General features: G+C 40.9%; 1 protein-coding gene across 1 annotated transcript; it reads left to right on the top strand.

Moving 5' to 3' along the window:
* Positions 1–3,704: 3,704 nt before the first annotated feature.
* RXYLT1 (ribitol xylosyltransferase 1) lies at positions 3,705–18,521 on the top strand. The gene is made up of 6 exons (XM_061348518.1): positions 3,705–3,971; positions 4,472–4,642; positions 5,641–5,743; positions 13,033–13,347; positions 16,273–16,443; positions 17,514–18,521. Exons 1-6 carry the CDS (start codon positions 3,827–3,829, stop codon positions 17,929–17,931), a joined length of 1,323 nt encoding a protein of 440 aa, XP_061204502.1. The 5' UTR covers positions 3,705–3,826; the 3' UTR covers positions 17,932–18,521.
* The last annotated feature ends 308 nt before the right edge of the window (positions 18,522–18,829 follow it).

The following is an 18,829-nucleotide window of genomic DNA, read 5'->3' as shown; positions in this document are numbered from 1 at the left end:
ATCCTTACTAGTGGCAGAGATGTGGAAACATAGGTCAACTGGATAAACGCAGAAGACTTCCAAAGAACATATTCCACACCTGTTTTTTGCAAATTTCATCAGATGTTCAAACCATTTCGAGACAATCCACAGCTCTTACCTCATTGTAAAGTACATGCCTTTTTCCCAGAGGGCGATAGAGTCAATGCCTCCCCTGGGACATGCTTATGGGATTCAATGACTTCTGCTACTGCAAGTGTGGGAAGAAGTGTCATCAGAATTCCCTACCATGAACTGCTAGGGATGCATGACTAACATCAAACCTATTTGGGTTGTTGGCAAGGTCTAACCTAGTCCTGACATATTTCTTATGAAACAATCTTCAAAGCAGCAGCTATCTGTCCTTTCTTTGTATTAGTGGAGGAGACACAGTGTTTTGGATGGCTTTACATTTTGATGGAATGGGAGGAAAGGAGAGAAATGGAGCAGAAGCTATACAGCCTGGAGATACTCTAAACATAACACATGCCACATGGGACGTAGAATCCTTTGACACCTAAAAATGTCTGCAGATAGGTATGAATTGTATCTGAGATAAACACAGAACTAAATACAATAGTTGGTTTTGTCATTTCATTGGGCTAAAAAAAAAAAAAAGCCCAACCAAACAAAACCCTATTTTATTTGCATCCTTCTGCAGTCTGTTAGCTTCTCAGGAAGAGGCTTTTCTTACTTAAACCAAAAAGCTACAAGGTCACAGGTGGACACTCTCTTATTGATCCACCTGTACAGAAAAACAAAATAAAAATAAAGAGGTCCTCACCCTTAATTTGTCACCATTATCAGCAGTTCCTTACCATCATGCCTCTGTCTTAAGGCATCACCCAGATGAGGTGAATGTTTAGCCACCGTAATTAGTTGCAGGTAAACTACTTTAGTTAACCCGAGACTGATTCTGTCTGAAGATTGATGTCAGGATGTACTTGTATGAACCAGAGAGAAGGAAGCCAGCAGAATAAAGAAGTATTTCTATTAATTGAGCAGTAATGAGCACCAGAGTCCATTACCTCTGTCACCACAAGAGAAGTATCTCCCTCATCCAGGAGAGAACCCCTGCCAAACCCAGGAACAGGCACAGTGATCTGCAGCCAGCAGAGAGGACTCTCTATGGCTTCATGTCTTTAATTGTCCCTGCAGACTTCTCCCTTTCATTCAGCCTTATACTGTGCAGCCTCACAGGAGTCTCGGGCTTTGAAGAATAAAAATCGTAAGAGCAGCTGCCTCCTACATTTTGCAGATGGGAGTAGAAAACCCTGCAAACTTCTTAATCAGTGAAAACAGGACTAATAGAGCAGTAATTATACCTCAAAACCTTTCTGCAGGGATTCTGGCAACAACTTTGTTCCACATTCTGATTAGATGTCTAACTGATCCTTTCTTTCATTCCTGCTGCTGCTCTAAAATCTTGCTCAGGTCTACATACAGAATCATAGAATAGTTAGGGTTGGAAAGGACCTTAAGATCATCCACTTCCAGCCCCCCTGCCATGGGCAGGGACACCTCACACTAAACCATATCATCCAAGGCCTCGTCCAACCTGGCCTTGAACACTGCCAGGGATGGAGCATTCACAACCTCCCTGGGCAACCCATTCCAGTGCCTCACCACCCTAACAGGAAAGAATTTCCTCCTTATATCCAATCTAAACTTCCCCTGTTTAAGTTTTAACCCATTACCCCCTGTCCTATCACTACAGTTCCTAATGAAGAGTCCCTCCCCAGCATCCCTATAGGCCCCCTTCAGATACTGGAAGGCTGCTATGAGGTCTCCACGCAGCCTTCTCTTCTCCAGGCTGAACAGCCCCAACTTTCTCAGCCTATCTTCATACGGGAGGTGCTCCAGTTCCCTGATAATCCTTGTGGCCCTTCTCTGGACTTGTTCCAACAGTTCCATGTCCTTTTTATGTTGAGGTCACCAGAACTGCTGTTACATGCTGGTCAATTATCCTGGGTTCAGCTGTAACAGTTATTTTTCTCCTTCTTTGCAGCTGGTGCAGTGCTGTGTTTTCAACTTTAGTCTGGGAACAACGTTGATAATACATCGATGTTTTTAGCTATTGCTAAGTAATGTTTACTCCAATCAAGGACTTTTCAGTCTCATGCTCTGCTAGTGAGGAGGGACACAGGAAGATGGGAGGAAGCAGAGACAGGACATCTGACCCAAAGCAGCCAAAGGGGTATTCCATACCACAGCATATCATGACCAGTATATAAACTGGGGGGAGTTACCCAGAAGACCCTGCTTGGGTAGGGCTGGGTATCGGTCGGCGGGTGGTAAGCAATTGCATTGTGCATCACTTGTGTTTATTGTTTTCTTTTACCCTTTTATATTCTCTCTCCTTGTCATTTCCTTTATATTCATTATTATTATTGGAGGTAGCAGTAGTAGTTTTGTGTTATACCTTAGTTACTGGACTGTTCTTATCTCAACCCGTGGGAGTTGCATCTTTTGATTCTCCTCCCCAGCCCTGTGGGAGCTGGGAGGAAAAAGTGTGGGGGAAAGTGAGCGAGTGGCTGTGGGGTTCTGAGTTACCAGCTGGGCTTAAACCATGACATCGATACAGGTTTTTTAGAACTTCCCAGTGATATCTGTCAATCAATTCCAATCCAACAATCAGTGAGCAGAGACTAAGATAAATCATACCCAGAATTTAACAACAGGTTTTGTTAGAAGGGTGTAACAGAGACCAAAGATTAATTTATTAAAGGCAGTCATAAGTAGTAAAAACAAGTATCAGGGAGTGTTGTTACCATAATATGTACAGAAAAAAATACTTTTCACAAAGGAAAAAAATAAAAAAAGCTTACTTCTATAACTGCTTACTCTGCTCTACGTGTAGAGCAGAATATATTTTGACTTAGGCTTCCACATACGCTCATAATCTTAATTTTGAAACTCCAGGTTCATTTTCCTTAGTTGGAATGAATACTTGAACAGAATAGGCATTTGTTGACTGTACTTGACGCTTCTGTATTCTTTGTTGTTCTTTTTCCTACTTCTAAACACAGTTATTGAACCAGATGATACAGCTTTCACCTGTATCTCCCAATTTATGATGCCTTATAATGTAAAGGATTTTTGATGTTTGTTTACTGCTTAAAGCCCTTGTTATTAAATAGATTCTTTTTTGTTACAACTCTTCCTGTCTTTATTGAGTACCAGTCGTTCAAAGAAAACTTCAACTATTTTATATCAACTTAGATTCATAATACTCCCAGAAGCTCAGTTATGAACATTTTATAAGGAGTCATCTGGAGCACCAGGAGACAAGATAATCTGCCACAAGATCATTCAGCAAGCCTGTCTCACAGCTAAGAAAGAATCCAAGCTTCCTGATTTATCAGACCTGGACTCAGAATTCTTTTAAGTATCATTAGCTGCTGTTGTTGGGCTTTTCACCCTCTTACACACTGTAGGACACCTCTGCTTCCTAAAATCTAGGAGATATTATTACCCTGTTTGCGCAGAGGTCAAAGGTATAGGAAGGCTGCTCTGAGGTCTCACTGGAGCCTTCTCCTCTCCAGGCTGAACAGCCTCAGATCTCTCAGCCCGTCTTCACAGAAGTACCTCAAAGTACTCATCTCTCGGCTCCCAGCTGCACTCGCCAAACTCCTCAGGCTGTAACGGCAATGCCCGGGAGGGCTGTGAGACAGAGGCAGGCCATGCCACCGAAGTCTCAGCCTCCTCAGCAGCGGACGGGGCTCCGGGCTTCAGGTGCAGGCTCCTCCCGCCCGCACCAGAGGGCGAGGCTCCCGCCGCCGCCTCCCCGCGCCCCGCTCCGGGCGGGATGCGGGGCGCTCGCAAGCGGCTGTGCTCTGCCTTGGTAGCCGCTTACGTCCTCTTCTCACTGTACGCGGCCTACGCCGTCTTCCTCCGGCCCCGGCGCCCGGCTGCTTCCCGGCCGGCACACCGTGATCACCGCGGCCCGCGAGGTGAGAGCGGCGGTGGCGTGGCTCCGAGCCGCCTTGCCGCGGGCAAGCGGGCGGGCGGGCCTGGCTGCCACCGGCGGAGCCGCTGCGGGTGTGCGCCGGGGCCGAGGCGGTTTGTCAGGCACTGCCTGCGCCAGAAAGGCCCGGGCGCCCCGGGTGTGGGGGAGCGGCGGGGCCTTCCCGCGTTGTGTCCCTGGCCTGGAGAGCACGAGCCAGGCCGGAGGCAGCGTCTCGTCTGCCACCGCCTCTGCTCCGGAGCGCTGGGGGACAGCCCCTGAGGGAGACGGGGCCGCGGCTGAGCCCCGTCGCAGGCCCCGCGCTGGCGGCGGCCATTTCTCCGGTGCTTTCTAAGGCACCGGGCCCAGCGGAGGGAAAGCGCCCGGCCCGGGGTGGCTGGAACCTTGTCAGGGACTGCGTAGCATCATGAGCTGGAGAGAATCCGTCCGTTTGCTAAACTTGTCAGATTGTTGTTTTGGTGTTAATTACGCTTTTGGGTTCTTTAGATCATGTTGTCGTGGGAAATGAAGAGTGGAATCCATGGGAAGGGGACGAGAAGAGCGAGCTGGTTGCTTCTCAGCAAAGATATGAAGCTAATCTTAAGATGATAAAAAATGCAAGATCTCACTTAGAACAAATGAGCCTTAGAGTACAGATCTGGGGCAAAGCAGCAATTGGTAAGCAGAAGTAATCAATGTCTGTTAACCACTTCCTGTTACAGCAATTTACCTTTTTTTTTTTTTGTCTGAAATGTACATATATGACTAAATAATACAGATAGCTATACATGAAGAGTGTTAAGGAACTGGTAGATGTAACTCTGGTTTATGTTAATACTAATATATATGAGTAGTTAGAATCCAGTTTCTTTGCACCAGTTCAAACTTGTTTTTCAGATCTGACAAAGAAAATAGCTCAAATGGTACAGAAAGACAGATACTTTTTGCATAGAATCTAGCTTACAAGACAAGGACAGGCCTCTTACTTGGCTAAACCAAAATATATATTTTTGTCACACTTCAGCTTTGTGCAGTAAAGCATCACACACTGAGGAATAAGGCGTTTTCTGTATTGCAGTACTACTACTGCTGCTAAACTTTGAAATTATTCAGTTGTAGAAGACACTGAATTTCCTTTCTGTATAGACTGGGGGCCAAGATCCTCTCAAGCTCTTTAACTACTACTGAAGACATATTGTTCTTATTTAGCCTTTTTTGAACATGTAAAGTTTCCAGGTTCATTTGAACTTTACTTGCAGATAATTGTAGAATACAGTAGTATATTATGTGGTGATGCATTCCTTCACAAAAATTTGATGTGTTCCAGAAAAGCCTAAGAGAAGTAATGTCCTTGAAGTGCTGATTAATATTTCCTCATTTTTAGCTGGTATGTGTACTGGAAAGATATGCTTAAATAAGTGGTAGAGTGGTATATCCTTACCTGCTGATACTTTGACAGCCCAAGAATCTTTTTAAAGGCCCCAATGTGTGAAAAATTCATCTTCACTAATTCAAAGTCGTATGGAATATGACATATATGAGAAGCTTTGTCATTTCTTTCCCATGTTCTTGTGTTGTTCCTCTTTTTAATTTCCCATAAATATTTTATTCGCTAAGAGTACAGAGTAGGTAAGATCTGTGCACTCAAGTTTTCAATCCTATGTTCATTTATGTAGGTCTTTACCTGTGGCAACATATTTTTGGAGGGCACCTTGAGCCACTTGAGGTGACTGCACAATGGAGAGAAGGAAGCCAAAAAGCAGGAAGCACATATTTCAGGTACCGGTTGCATGATGTTGACTTTAGTTGTGGTACCTTTACCAAATGATGTATTGGAAAGTTAAAGAACATAGTAAGATGCACAGGTGCGTTATTTTGTCTGTCTCAAAAGCTGCAGTTAGTTTAGTAACTGGAAGAGGTTTCCCAGGGAAGTTGTGAATGCCCCATCCCTGGCAGTGTTCAAGGCCAAGTTGGACAGGTTGAGCAACCTGGTCTAGTGGAAGGTGTCCCTGCCCGTAGCAAGGGGGTTCTGACTAGATGATCTTAAGGAGCTTTCCAACCCAAACAGTTCTTAGTAGCAAATACTTTATGTTTGTCGTGTTTTGATAACTGTGGAATATGCACACACTTTCTGATTCAGAATTACCACTGGTTAAACTTATTCATGGAAAGACATACTTGATAGAACCAGCAAATTATAGCCCAAAACTTGTGACTGTTAACAAATAGAAAACTATGGAGCAGTTTCATCTGTTCTATGAAAAAATCTGGAAGGACTTACCAATGCTGAGAGGGAGGGCAGCCAAGGGACCTTGGGAGGATAGGAAAAACAACCCTAGGAAAAGTTGAAGAAATGGGGTTTGCAGCTCATAGCTTACTGAAAGAAGCATGGAGTTATGAGGCAAGAAAATGTCTCCTGCTGTTTGGTTTTTCTTCTAACTCTGGGAAAAGGGACTTCACTCATTCATTCGTAAATAGGACTGTATCACAACCATGATTTCATAGAATCATAGAATAGTTAGGGTTGAAAAGGACCTTCCAACTAACCTTTTAGAATCATAGAATAGATTTACAGAATACTTAGGGTTGGAAAGAACCTTAAGATCACCCACTTCAAACCCCCCTGCCATGGGCAGGGACACCTCCCACTATACCATCTCACCCAAGGCTTCATCCAACCTGGCCCTGAACACTGCCAGGGATGGAGCAGTCACAGCTTCCTTGGGAAACCCATTCCAGTGCCTCACCACCCTTACAGTAAAGAACTTCTTCCTTATATCCAGTCTAAATTTCCCTGTTTCAGTTTTAACCCATTACCCCTTGCCCTATCCTTACAGTCCCTAACGAAGAGTCCCTCTCCAGCATCCTTGTAGGCCCCCTTCAGATACTGGAAGGCTGCTATGGGGTTTCCACGCAGCCTTCTCTTCTCCAAGCTGAACAGCCCCAACTTTCTCAGCCTATCTTCATACAGGAGGTGCTCCAGTCTTCTGATCATCCTTGTGGCCTCCTCTGGACTTGTTCCAACAGTTCCATGTCCTTTTTATGTTGAGGACACCAGAACTGCACACAGTACTCCAAGTGAGGTCTCACAAGAGCAGAGTAGAGAGGCAGGATCACCTCATTTGCCCTACTGGTCACACTCCTCTTGATGCAGCCCAGGATACAGTTGGCTTTCTGGGCTGCAAGTGCACACTGAAGCCGGCTCATGTTAAGTTTCTTATTGACCAGCACCCCCAAGGCCTTCTCTGCAGGGCTGCTCTGAATCTCTTCTCTGCCCAGCCTGTAGCTGTGCCTGGGATTGCTCCGACCCAGGTGTAGGACCTTGCTCTTGTCATGGTTAAACTTCATGAGGTTGGCATTAGCCCACCTCACAAGCATGTCAGGGTCCTCTGGATGGCATTCCTTCCCTCCAGCGTACCGACCGAACTACACAGCAAACTTGCTGAGGGCACACGCAATCCCACTGTCTGTATCAGCAACAGAGATGTTGAACAAGACCGGTCCCAACACCAATCCCTAAGGGACACCACTCGTTAGTGGTCTCCAGCCGGACATTGAGCCATTGACCGCAAGTCTTTGTGTGGCCATCCAGCCAGTTCTTTATCCACCGAGTGGTCCACCTATCAAATTGATGTCTCTCCAATTTAGAGACAAGGATGTTGTGTGGGACAGTGTCGAATGCTTTGCAGAAGTCCAGGTAGATGACATCAATTGCTCTACCCCTGTCCATCAGTTCTGTAGCTCCATCATAGAAGGCTACCAAATTGGTCAGGCAGGATTTCCCCTTAGTGAAGCAATGCTGTCTGTCACCAAGCACCTTGTTTTTCGTGTGCCTTAGCATGCCTTCGTGGAGAATCTGCTCCAAGATTTTGCCAGGCACACAGGTGAGACTGACTGGTCTGTAATTCCATGGGTCACCCATTTTCTCCTTCCTGAAAATGGGGGTTATATTACGTGTTTTCCAGTTGTTGGGAACTTCACCTGACTGCCGTGATTTTTCAAATACGATGGATAGTGGTTTAGCAGCTTCATTCACCAGCTCCTTCAGGACCCGTGGATGGATTTCATCAGCTCCCATGGATTTGTGTACATTCAGGTTCTTAAGATGGTCTCGAACCAGATCATCTCCTACAGTGAGCCTAGGGTGTTCATTCTCACAGTCCCTGCATCTGCCTTCCAAGACTTGGGTGGTGTGGTCAGAGCCTTTGCTTGTGAAGACCGAGGCAAAGAAGTCATTACGAACCTCAGCCTTCTCCAAATCCAGGATAGCGAGTTCTCCCTATAGCTTCTGGAGGGGGTCTACGTTGTCCCTAGTCTGTCTTTTATTTGCTGCGTACCTGTAGAATCCCTTCCTGTTATCCTTAACATCCCTCACCAAGTTTAATTCTAACTGGGCCTTAGCTTTCCTAACCCGGTCCCTAGCTTGTTTCTGTTTATAACAAAAAACATCCTGTGAGCATCTGGTTAACTGCTTGATTTACAAAAATTACACTTGAAGCACTGCTTGTTATAAAAATGGGTTTTGATCTGTGATCATGCATGTCTTAGGACAATTGTCAAACGTTTTATATTTAATGAACAGTATAGAACTTTGAGGTCATATTTAATATCATTTTCAAGGCTTTCTGTAAGGATACAGTGAAAGCTGAAGGATTTATTTGTTTTTTTACAATCTGCAGTAGTAGCTCTCCAGTAGCATTTAGTCAGTTTTACCAGGATCCACTTGTTAAAAAAAAGCTTTCTTTTAAGGATAAATGATGTAGTTAACTGTTGATTCAGAAAGGCAGTTATTCCTCGCACAGTAAGATAGGGTTCTGGTTGAAATTCACAGATAATGTTTGAAATAAATACATGACTGTGAATGGAAAGGGTTTTTTTCGAGGAGAAAGGGTACAATACTTTCTTTGAATGGAGACTTGTCCCTGTGGTGTTATCTTGGTTAGATACTTCTGTTTCCAGAAGTAAAATTTTAGAAGCTTTAGAAATCAATGGCACCCTGTCAGATAGATTGTCATCTTGGTATGGATGTGAGAATTTTTTCCAAGTCCTTGCCTTTCATGTTTATAAAATGAAGGTAATTTGCTGCACTTAATGAGTCTGTCCCTTGACTGATTATGGTTATTTTCTCTCTGGTGTGCCTGTTTCAGGTGAAAAATAGCCTCCCATCATTCCTTAGGGTATGCATCTCTTAAAGGAAGACGTCTATACTAGCATTTAAATATCTGCTTGTTATGCTTAGAGGAACCAGAGATAATAGAGTCTTTATTTTAACTTCAACTTGTATGCTAGATCCTATAAAAATACAGAGTTTAAGTTTGGTATCGACGTAACAGAGGTTATAATTTGACAGGTTAGTAGGAACTTGTTGTGTAAAGTATAGAAAATACAAATATAACTGTTACTTAAATTATTAGAATTTTGAAATTAAATTGTTCTACTTTTTACTCAAATGGGAAATGTTATTTTAGTTTGGGGTTTTTTTTGGTCAGAAATAATTACTACATGATTTTTTCTGCTCTCTGGTTATAAGATATTACAGAATTGTTGATTTCTTTAATGCCTGGCTGAGGTAAATTATCTCCAGTTGATTACTAGATGATGCTAGAGGGAACTAGCTGAGGTGACATATTTGGAGAATATGTGCTGCTGTGCAGTGTTTTGTGACAAGCAATGATTGTTAAAACATAGAGCTCTCATGAATGTTCTTACAGAATGTCAAATATAAAGACACAGTGCCAAAATATCACTTGAACATGGGTGCATGAAAAAGCCCCTTTTGTATATTTATGATAGAGAATACACATTTTATATAGATTTTGATGGCTTCAAGTTTTTACCAAAGAAGTTGCCTAAATAATGCTAAAATTACCAGCTTCTTCATTAAATGCAAGGACATGTACTTGAAAACACAAGTGGAGAAAGAGATGCATAGCTGTGGATTCTAGTGACATTGGCACATTCATACAAGTAGGAGAGTAGGATTTTGCACTCTCCTTGGCCTGGAGCAATTCACATCCTTCCCCCCTGTCATCTAGGAGGATGTTGTTGAGCAAGGAGTGCCAAACTACTTATCTCTTGTCCTTAAGTAAGAGCATTCCTAAATTTCTGTCCCAGTGAGGGTCACACCCTCTCTGTTTCATAAATGTTCAGTGCTGCCTTCTCCGAATCCCTCTTAACTCCAGCTGTTCAGCAGTTCTTAAGTCTGGTTCTCCTGTCCTCCTTTCACAAATTGCAACATCATGATTCATTCCAGAATGAAAGCATATTGGTCAGCAAAGATTTCTTTATCTGCCAAAGGATTGTGCCAAGAATAGCTTGTGACAGTTCAGTTTCCTTAATACCCTTTGGTGAAGCTTTTTGAAAATCCAAATACACTATGTCTTCTGGATCTTCTGTATTATTTACATATTCATAGATTTCTGTCAGATTAGTGAAACAGCAGTGTTTGTCCATGTATGTGATCAGTGATTTTACCTGTTGATAAGATACAGTGATCTTACTATTTATTACACTCTTCCAAAGAGGGAACTTACACAGACTGGTCTGCTCCAGAGTCCTCAAGTTGTTCTGTAGATGGGAATGACACTAGTGGACCCCTTCTTATAAGGCATAATATCTCTTTATAATGACAGCTGCACACTTTTGCCAGAGGTTCTGCAATCCCATGTTTGAATTCCTTAAGAATTCCCAAGTGAATGCCACCCAGGTCCAAATCCTCTGTTTGATAGAATATTTGTGGTCTTTTACCTTATATTTCTTGCTGAAAAGAATGAGTTAGGTACAGGATTTTTTTTCTGCTATAGCTTTGTCATCCCAGTTTAAACTGTTGTCTCTCCAGTTCTGTAGTTGTCTTTTTGATACATTTAAAATCTGTTTTGGTTTTCATATGTTTCAAGAACCTTTACTTTTAACCAAAGCATCTTTTTGCAAGGTGCTTTTCAAATTGCTTTTAGCATTAATTTTATCTTTGTATTTCGTGAGCAGTATTTTGTGAGGTTTGATGTCCTTGTTTGGGCAAGCTTTTAATTGTTTTCAATGTTGACCTTTGGCCTTTGACAGCTTCCCTAACTTTTCTGTTAAGCCATATGCGTTTTGGAGGTCTGTATTGTTTCCTTTGGGGATTGAGGCACACAGCATACCTGAGCTGCTTACACAGTGGTTTTGAAGAGCCTACAAGCTCTTTGCAAGCTGCTTCTTACTTGGGCTACTCCTGTCAGAGGGACTTTTTTCCTCAATTTTTCTCATTTTTAATTCCTTTGTTTCATATGGAGTATCACTATGCTGATTGTATTTGGTACATTCCCTCCTGCTGCAGTATTAAGCTTAATCATGCTTCTGTTGCAGAACAGGTGTCTGACTAACACCTTTGGAGTGTTGTCTGGGTGACCCAGTCTGAAATAGCATCTTGTCATATGGGTTCTAAGACTAGTGAGGAAAAACAAGGACTTGACAGGAAACAAGTAATTTATTGAGTCCAAAAGTGTAATCTTCCCATAGCATCCTTGAGCTAACCTTCATGTGAGTAGTGAAAATCTCTTAGAACTACTGCCTGAATTTTGTAGCTTTTGTTATCTCTCTTTACCTTTCTCGGTTGTGTTCCAACTGGAAGTTAATAGTAGTCCTGTGGTTTATTGGAGTGTAGGATTTCCATACTTCTTTTTTTTTTTCCTGACTTTTTTACACTGTAAACGTTCACATTTTCCTGCATACAGGTCACTGCTTCCCCACCTGTACATCTGATTATTCCTATAAACTTGATAAGCCTCACAACAGTGTGTCAATAGATGAAACACTTTTTGCCCCAGGTCTCTTTTTCAAGGCGATCACTGGATTGACTACATACATGCTTCACTATTTTGGGCATTTTGGTGCTCAAGATGTACTCTCTTACAAATCTTTTCTCATTGCCTGTTCTCATGTCTGTTAAACTCTTAGCTCCAAAATATGCCACTTCCACCAAGACAGCAGCATGTTAGTTTAACTGAGGTTTAGAAGAATGCTTGCCTGACGTCTGTCTGCTTCAGATAACCTCATTGGAATAGTTTTTACAGCTTTTGCTGTGAATTCTGTTTTCCTCACTAAGCACGCTTGACCTGAAACTAGCTGACAGTCTTGGTGCTTCATGAGTTAAAACTTGTGCTCATTCTAAATCTGTTAAAACTCATTCTGAATTAAGCATTGCTGGTAGCTGAAAAACTGTAGTAATGCAGCAGACTTGAAAAACTTAACTGGCTCTTGGGGGGGGTGAGGGAGTGTTAATTTGTTTTCCTCTACTCTTCCCAAGCTGTAATCACTAATACTTTGAGTTCAGTCAATAAATAGTCTGTTAACATCTCAGTTACTGAAGAATAAGATCTGAACCAAACGCTGGTTTGCTTAATTTAGGTTCATAATTAGCTGTTGTCAGATACTTGTAAATGATTAGTGATTTAATGATTTTGCTACATGATTGAAATTACTCTGTGAAATACATTGCAGAAGCTCAAGAAATTCAGTTTTCTACCTGAAATATTTGTGCTTACTAGTTTATACCAGAGCATAAAGTTTGACACGTAGGTTTATGTTTACTTAGACACCTCTCATGTTACAGATTCTACTCAGTATCAGATGACACAGTGGTTTTCTGGTCTAACCTTAACTGCACCAAGTATGCCAACCGGTCCTTCATAATGATACAATATTCATTGGCTATTACTGGAATTAAAAAAAAAGTTGATTTTCAGTGATCATTAAAGTATATCCCTTTTGTTTTTTACAGTTGATTGGTTTACCCACATGTTGAGTTTTGAATATGGTAGTAGTTCTGATTTATTGACAAAATATCTTATAAGTCTGAATCTCCTTTTTCCACAATAAAAATGAAGGCAGCTTTATTCCCGTGTTAAGCTGTGAATACTAACAACAGAAATGCTTACAGCTTCACAGTTACTTTGCAGTATACTGCATTTACTTTCTTGAAGGAAAAAAAAATATCTTTGGAGTACAGAGTGTGTAGTAAGGGTGTTTAGAGCATTAAGGTAAATGATTTGTCATAAGGGTGTTTACTGTTTGTATTTTGGTTTTCACAGCTTCATCACTGGTCCATCTGTAGTTCCTGGCTACTTCTCAGTTGAAGCTGAAAACGTTGTGCTAGTTCTGAACGGAAGAGAAAAAGCGAAGATCACTTACGCCACTCAGTGGTTACATTACGCAAAAACGTTAATTCAGGCTCGCAAACTACAGCATGTAGCAGTTGTGCTGCTTGGAAGTGAGCAGTGCAACAATGAATGGATTCAGCCATATCTGAAAAGAAATGGAGGATTTGTAAATCCACTCTTCATTACGTACGACTATGCATTGGTAAATGAAGAAGATATTTTCCAGTGGCCTTTAGGAGTAGCTACGTAAGTGCTCTAGACACAAATTATGATTGAAACAGAATTGTTATGCATAAAGTATGGGAAGTACTCATGAATGTTTCTGCTGATACCCAAAGCAATTATAGTAAGTAAACAGTAGAACGTGAGCCTGTTAATGATTTTCTAAATCAGGCATTGGAATCTTTGGAATCGAATTTAGCAATGAAACTGGTAACAGGAAAAGAATACTGGGATTTAGGGAGCTTAAAAAAAATGAACCTGTGTCTGGTTAACCAGGTTTTCTGTTTGATTATTTTTTTCTTCTGTAGATCTGTTGTTGAGATTTATCATAACTGCTGATGTACTACATACCAGTGACACAGGGATTTAAAAGATACTTATGTAATTAAATTTCAGCTACTGCTTGTTTAGGAAAGGAATGGTAGTGGTGGTACTTTTTTTTAACACTTGTTACTGATCTCAGTAGGAAACTTTATAGCTCCCATTTGGAATTACTATACTCCAGCATCACATACAAGCTGGTTTAATTGCTTACTCACAAAAACGTTTTTGATGTGCTTACTGCTTAAGCTATGTGGGGTATATAAAGGTTTGGTTCAGTTAGATGCATTTTTATTCCATATTAACAGAGTTAATAGTGGTTTAGCTACTTCTGGTAATATAAGATGAAAAGATGATATCTTGTGTTGAATTTAAATTCAGTATCCTGTTTTGAGCCAGTTGGCAAACTGTATGGAGTTTTTAGATGTAGCGTGAACACAGTGTCATTGAAATAGACTAGGTTTGAATTCTTGCTGGTGTCTGAGAATTGTAGGCATTGGAAGTTCCTGGCAAAAAGCTGAGTTTTGAGATGCAAAGATTAAGTTGACATAACAGAAAGTAGTAAGAGTTACAGCAGTAAATTGCAGTGCAAAGCTGGGTGTGGAAGGGTGCATCAGGTATCAGAATGGGGCTTCAAAGCACTTGCACACCAACAGTGGTAAAAGCTGTGGTTAAAGGTATGCAAATGTGCTAGATTTTCCAAATGAAGAGGGAAAAGAGACATGTAGAGCTCTTCATAAATATTTGTCTTGAAGAAAAAATGGTTCTCTGAAAGTAAGTGAATTAACATTCATCACTCAGCAGAACGAGGAAAGGACTGTTTTATCAAAATTCAATGAAAAGAAATGTAAAGGGAAATTTAACATAAAGGGAATGTAAAGAAACTGAATACGTCATCAGGACCATTAACAGCAATGATGAAATCAATACATAATAGAGACTGTCTTTGAAACAAGTAGGAATTGGGATCAGGGTATACCTTTTCTTACAAAAAAAAAAAAAAGAAACAGCAGAGAAGTAGAACAGTGATCAAGCAAAAATAGCAACAGTAGAAGGAGTATCTGTCTTTGAGAATGCGGAAGAGCTGAAACTGTCTTAACATTCAGCTGTTGCGGAAAAAATACTAACTTTATGTAATGGATACTAAGTGGAAGGTCCTACACCTGGGTCGAAGCAATCCCAGGCACGGGTGCAGATTGAGCAGAGAAGAGATTCAGAGCAGCCCTGTGGAGAAGGACTTGGGGGTATAGGTTGATGAGAAAATGAGCATGAGCTGGCTTCAGTGTGCACTTGCAGACCAGAAAACCAACCGTATCCTGGGCTGCATCAAAAGGAGCATGACCATCAAGGTCGAAGGAGGTGATCTTGCCCCTCTACTCTGCTCTTGTGAGACCTCACTTGGAGTATTGTGTGCAGTTCTGGTGTCCTCAACATAAAAAAGACATGGATCTGTTGGAACAAGTCCAGAGGAGGCCACAAGGATGATCAGGAGACTGGAGCACCTCCTGTATGAAGATAGGCTGAGAAAATTGGGGCTGTTCAGCTTGGAGAAGAGAAGGCTGCGTGGAAACCCCATAGCAGCCTTCCAGTATCTGAAGGGGGCCTACAAGGATGCTGGAGAGGGACTCTTCGTTAGGGACTGTAGTGATAGGGCAAGGGGTAACAGGTTAAAACTGAAACAGGGAAATTTAGATTGGATATAAGGAAGAAGTTATTTACTGTAGGGGTGGTGAGGCACTGGAATGGGTTTCCCAAGGAAGTTGTGACTGCTTCATCCCTGGCAGTGTTCAGGGCCAGGTTGGATGAAGCCTTGGGTGAGATGGTTTAGTGGGAGGTGTCCCTGCCCATGGCAGGGGGGTTCGAAGTGTGTGATCTTAAGGTTCTTTCCAACCCTAAGTATTCTGTGAATGTATTCTGTGATTCTAAAAGGTTAGTGCTAGCCTCTCAGCTGCAGCAGTGTTTCGCTGACTGGCATGCTGACCAAAATAAATGAGGTACGATTCAAAGAATCAGTCAAAATAGAAATGTCTGATGTGGTGAAAAGATGTATTGAAGGGTGGTATACAATTTACATTAGATTCCAGGATTTTGTGTTGGTTTTGTTGAGTCCAAAAAGACAAGTTAAATAGCTTGTATGACAACTGTGTAATAGCCAAAAGATTAATGAAGTCTACCCAGATCAAAGTGAGATTTTTACTTTGAGAGGATACCAGTGTTATTTTCAGTTACTAAGCATGTCCAGAGATTAAGGTAGCTGACACTTGAACTCCATAGTTACCATTAACCCAGCCATTTCAGTTATAACTAGAGGTGGTACGAAGAACAGCTGCTTTTGAAAAAGCATGTTTCTCAAGGATGCTTTGTAACATGCACACATAATGTCCCTCATGTCAAAAGAAAACATAAGTAGTATTCTGGAAGGTCTCTGAGGGCAAAGGGAATAGAGACAAACTTTCAGGACACAAAACTTGCACTGGCTTGCTTGTGTGTCTGTGTTTATAGATGTGTATTAGGAACAAATAGGTTGTTTTAGTCTTAGAATCTGCTGCAGTAAAGATGAAATGGTGTAAAATGTTTTTTCTTTGACATAAAACATACACTTGTCTAACGCATATGTTGTTTTTACAGCTACAGAAATTTTCCAGTTGTAGAACCCAGCTGGTCGATGCTACATGATCCAAGATCTTACTTATGTAATTTCTTAGGAACAGTTTATAAGAACTCTTCTAGGGAAACGCTAATGGAAGTTCTGCAGCAGGATGGGCTTGACAAACTTTGCTGGATTGCAGCCAGAGAACAGTAAGACTTTGATTTACTTTGTGAAAATACTCAAACTTTTTTGCCTAGTTCATTATTACCAATCCTTTATTGAGTGTTAAAAAATAGTACAAAGAAATGTAACCAGTCAGAATTAAAACAGAGAACATTCCTGACGCTCTTTGTTTAGGTCTTCATAACATGACAGCCTTTCTGTTGCTATCTTTTACATAAAGCATATTTTTAAAGATATAGAAAAATCCCTGATGTATACTACGTAGAAAGACCATATTTATTTTTTTTCCTTACACACATTTGATTATGGTGGGAGAAGAAAAATTTCTGTTGTACCTTGTGTGTGTTAATATCTTAGTAGAACAAAAAGATATCTGTGTTTTGTTGTATTCCATATAAGAGACTGGCTTTAATCTGCACAGCACAGATCTCATTTAAAGTAAGTAAAACAGATCTTTTGACTAACAGCATGAGGGTTCTGACTGTATGTATTAATTTTGCCAAGCAACACCTGTAAAATGTTTGATAGCATTGGGAAGACCTCAGCTACCCTGACAATCTCAGGAACTGCATTATATCTGTGACATAAAAGATACTCTGAGGTGCTTCAATCAGATGGATTCAGCTTAATGGCTTGCTTTACATCCTAACTTTTGAAGAGCAAACCTCAATTGAGTTCCAGTGTTTAAGGTCCAGAGAAAAAAAAATCATGAAGTCCATTAAGTGTCTCCCTGTATGTCTGTTTCTGAACTATGATGTGAAGTAAATTGACGTATGCATCATCCAGGTCATGCAGATTTAAAGTGGTTTTTCAATTTGCTTGTTGTACTTCTAAGTATTAACAATTTCCTGAAAGGACCATATCTTAAAAGTGTTACAATCTATTTTTAACAGTGACTGGTGTTTTCAGAGAACTTTTAGAAGACTCATTAGGTATAGTTTATACAAAAAGTAAAAGCCAGTTGATTGTGTGTGCAATGTGAAACTCATGTTGACAGCATTTTCAGTTTTACAGATAATTGAAATAAAAGCATATCTCTTTTCATTGCTGTTCCTGTAGGGAAAAATACTAATTTTCAACCACTTTACCTTCCTAGGTGGCAGCCTCAAGAAACAAATGAAAGTTTCAAAAACTATCAAGATGCCTTGCTGCAGAGTGATTTGACATTGTGCCCAGTGGGAATAAATACAGAATGCTATAGAATTTATGAAGCTTGTTCATATGGATCTCTGCCTGTTATAGAAGATGTAATGACACCAGGTGATTGCGGAAATTCATCAATGTACCACAGTGCTCCATTACAATTATTAAAGACCATGGGGGCTCCATTTATCTTTATTAAAAACTGGAAAGAGCTTCCTGCTGTTCTAGAGAAAGAAAAAAAAATGAGCTTACAAGATAAGATTCAAAGGAGAAAAAAGCTTTTAGAATGGTATCGAAACTTCAAAGCATGGATGAGACAGAAATTCATTAATAGTCTGGAAAATTCATTTTTATCCACTGATAAAGGGTAAATTGTCCCTTTTGAAAAGCTAGACAGGGTGGATGCATTCCTTTTGAAGTCAACAGAATTGCAGTAGCTTGGCCAGGAGCTATGTTTGGTTTTCATCCTTAACAGTTTCTGGAGAGGCTGTTGACTTAGAAGGATGATAGTCCATAAGGATGTCAACAGTTTTATTACTAGTTTCACAATTTCCATGTTGCTGTGTGACCTGATAATTTTTTTTTAAGAGAATGTCTTTTGAGCATGTGAAGTTGTTAAAATCCAGCATGAGAACAACAGTTGTGCTCAAAGAAAGGGAAGGGAAAAGCTGTATTGTACAGGGTAATTTATTATGTAGACTGAAGAAGAGAAGTATGATTATAGCAAAATTGCCAGGTTTAGCACAGTCATTAAGATATATCCTGGTAAGGTGCTTGTTTTGAAAACGTGAACTGTTTACTTGATTGACATTTCATTTCCAAGAAGGTGGACACAAAGCTGATTAAACACTCTGAAATAAAAATGTTTATTTCAAGGTAAAAACAGAGACCTTTTTCTTAGAAATGCTTCATAGCAATTTATTTCTCCTTTAACTTCAGATACCAAAATTGCTTTCTTTCATTTCTGTTCAGTCTTGGGACATAACCCTTCTGAAGTTCTCCTCTGGGAGTATTCATTACCTGCATTTACAGCAGCACATTCCAAACACCAGGCTTGAAACGTGAATCTGCTTGTAGCTTATCTCATTGCTCAACATCTGCTGAAACTTGTCAATTCCAAAAGATGGCAGAAGTATAATAGTGCATGTTTATGATAATACATGTACAACAAGCAGTTTCAACAGGTTTTGTTAAATGTAGCCCAAGGGATCTGTTACTGTTCTTGTACATCAGAAATGACACCTTCAGAGTGTTCAGCTGTGCAGTGTT

This window comes from Neopsephotus bourkii, unplaced genomic scaffold, assembly GCF_033783945.1.
Source record: "Neopsephotus bourkii isolate Nb327-2 ecotype Australia unplaced genomic scaffold, CSIRO-AGI_Nbou_v1 NB_359, whole genome shotgun sequence".
Lineage (NCBI taxonomy): Eukaryota > Metazoa > Chordata > Aves > Psittaciformes > Psittacidae > Neopsephotus > Neopsephotus bourkii.
This window is presented reverse-complemented; position numbering and strand designations above follow the sequence as displayed.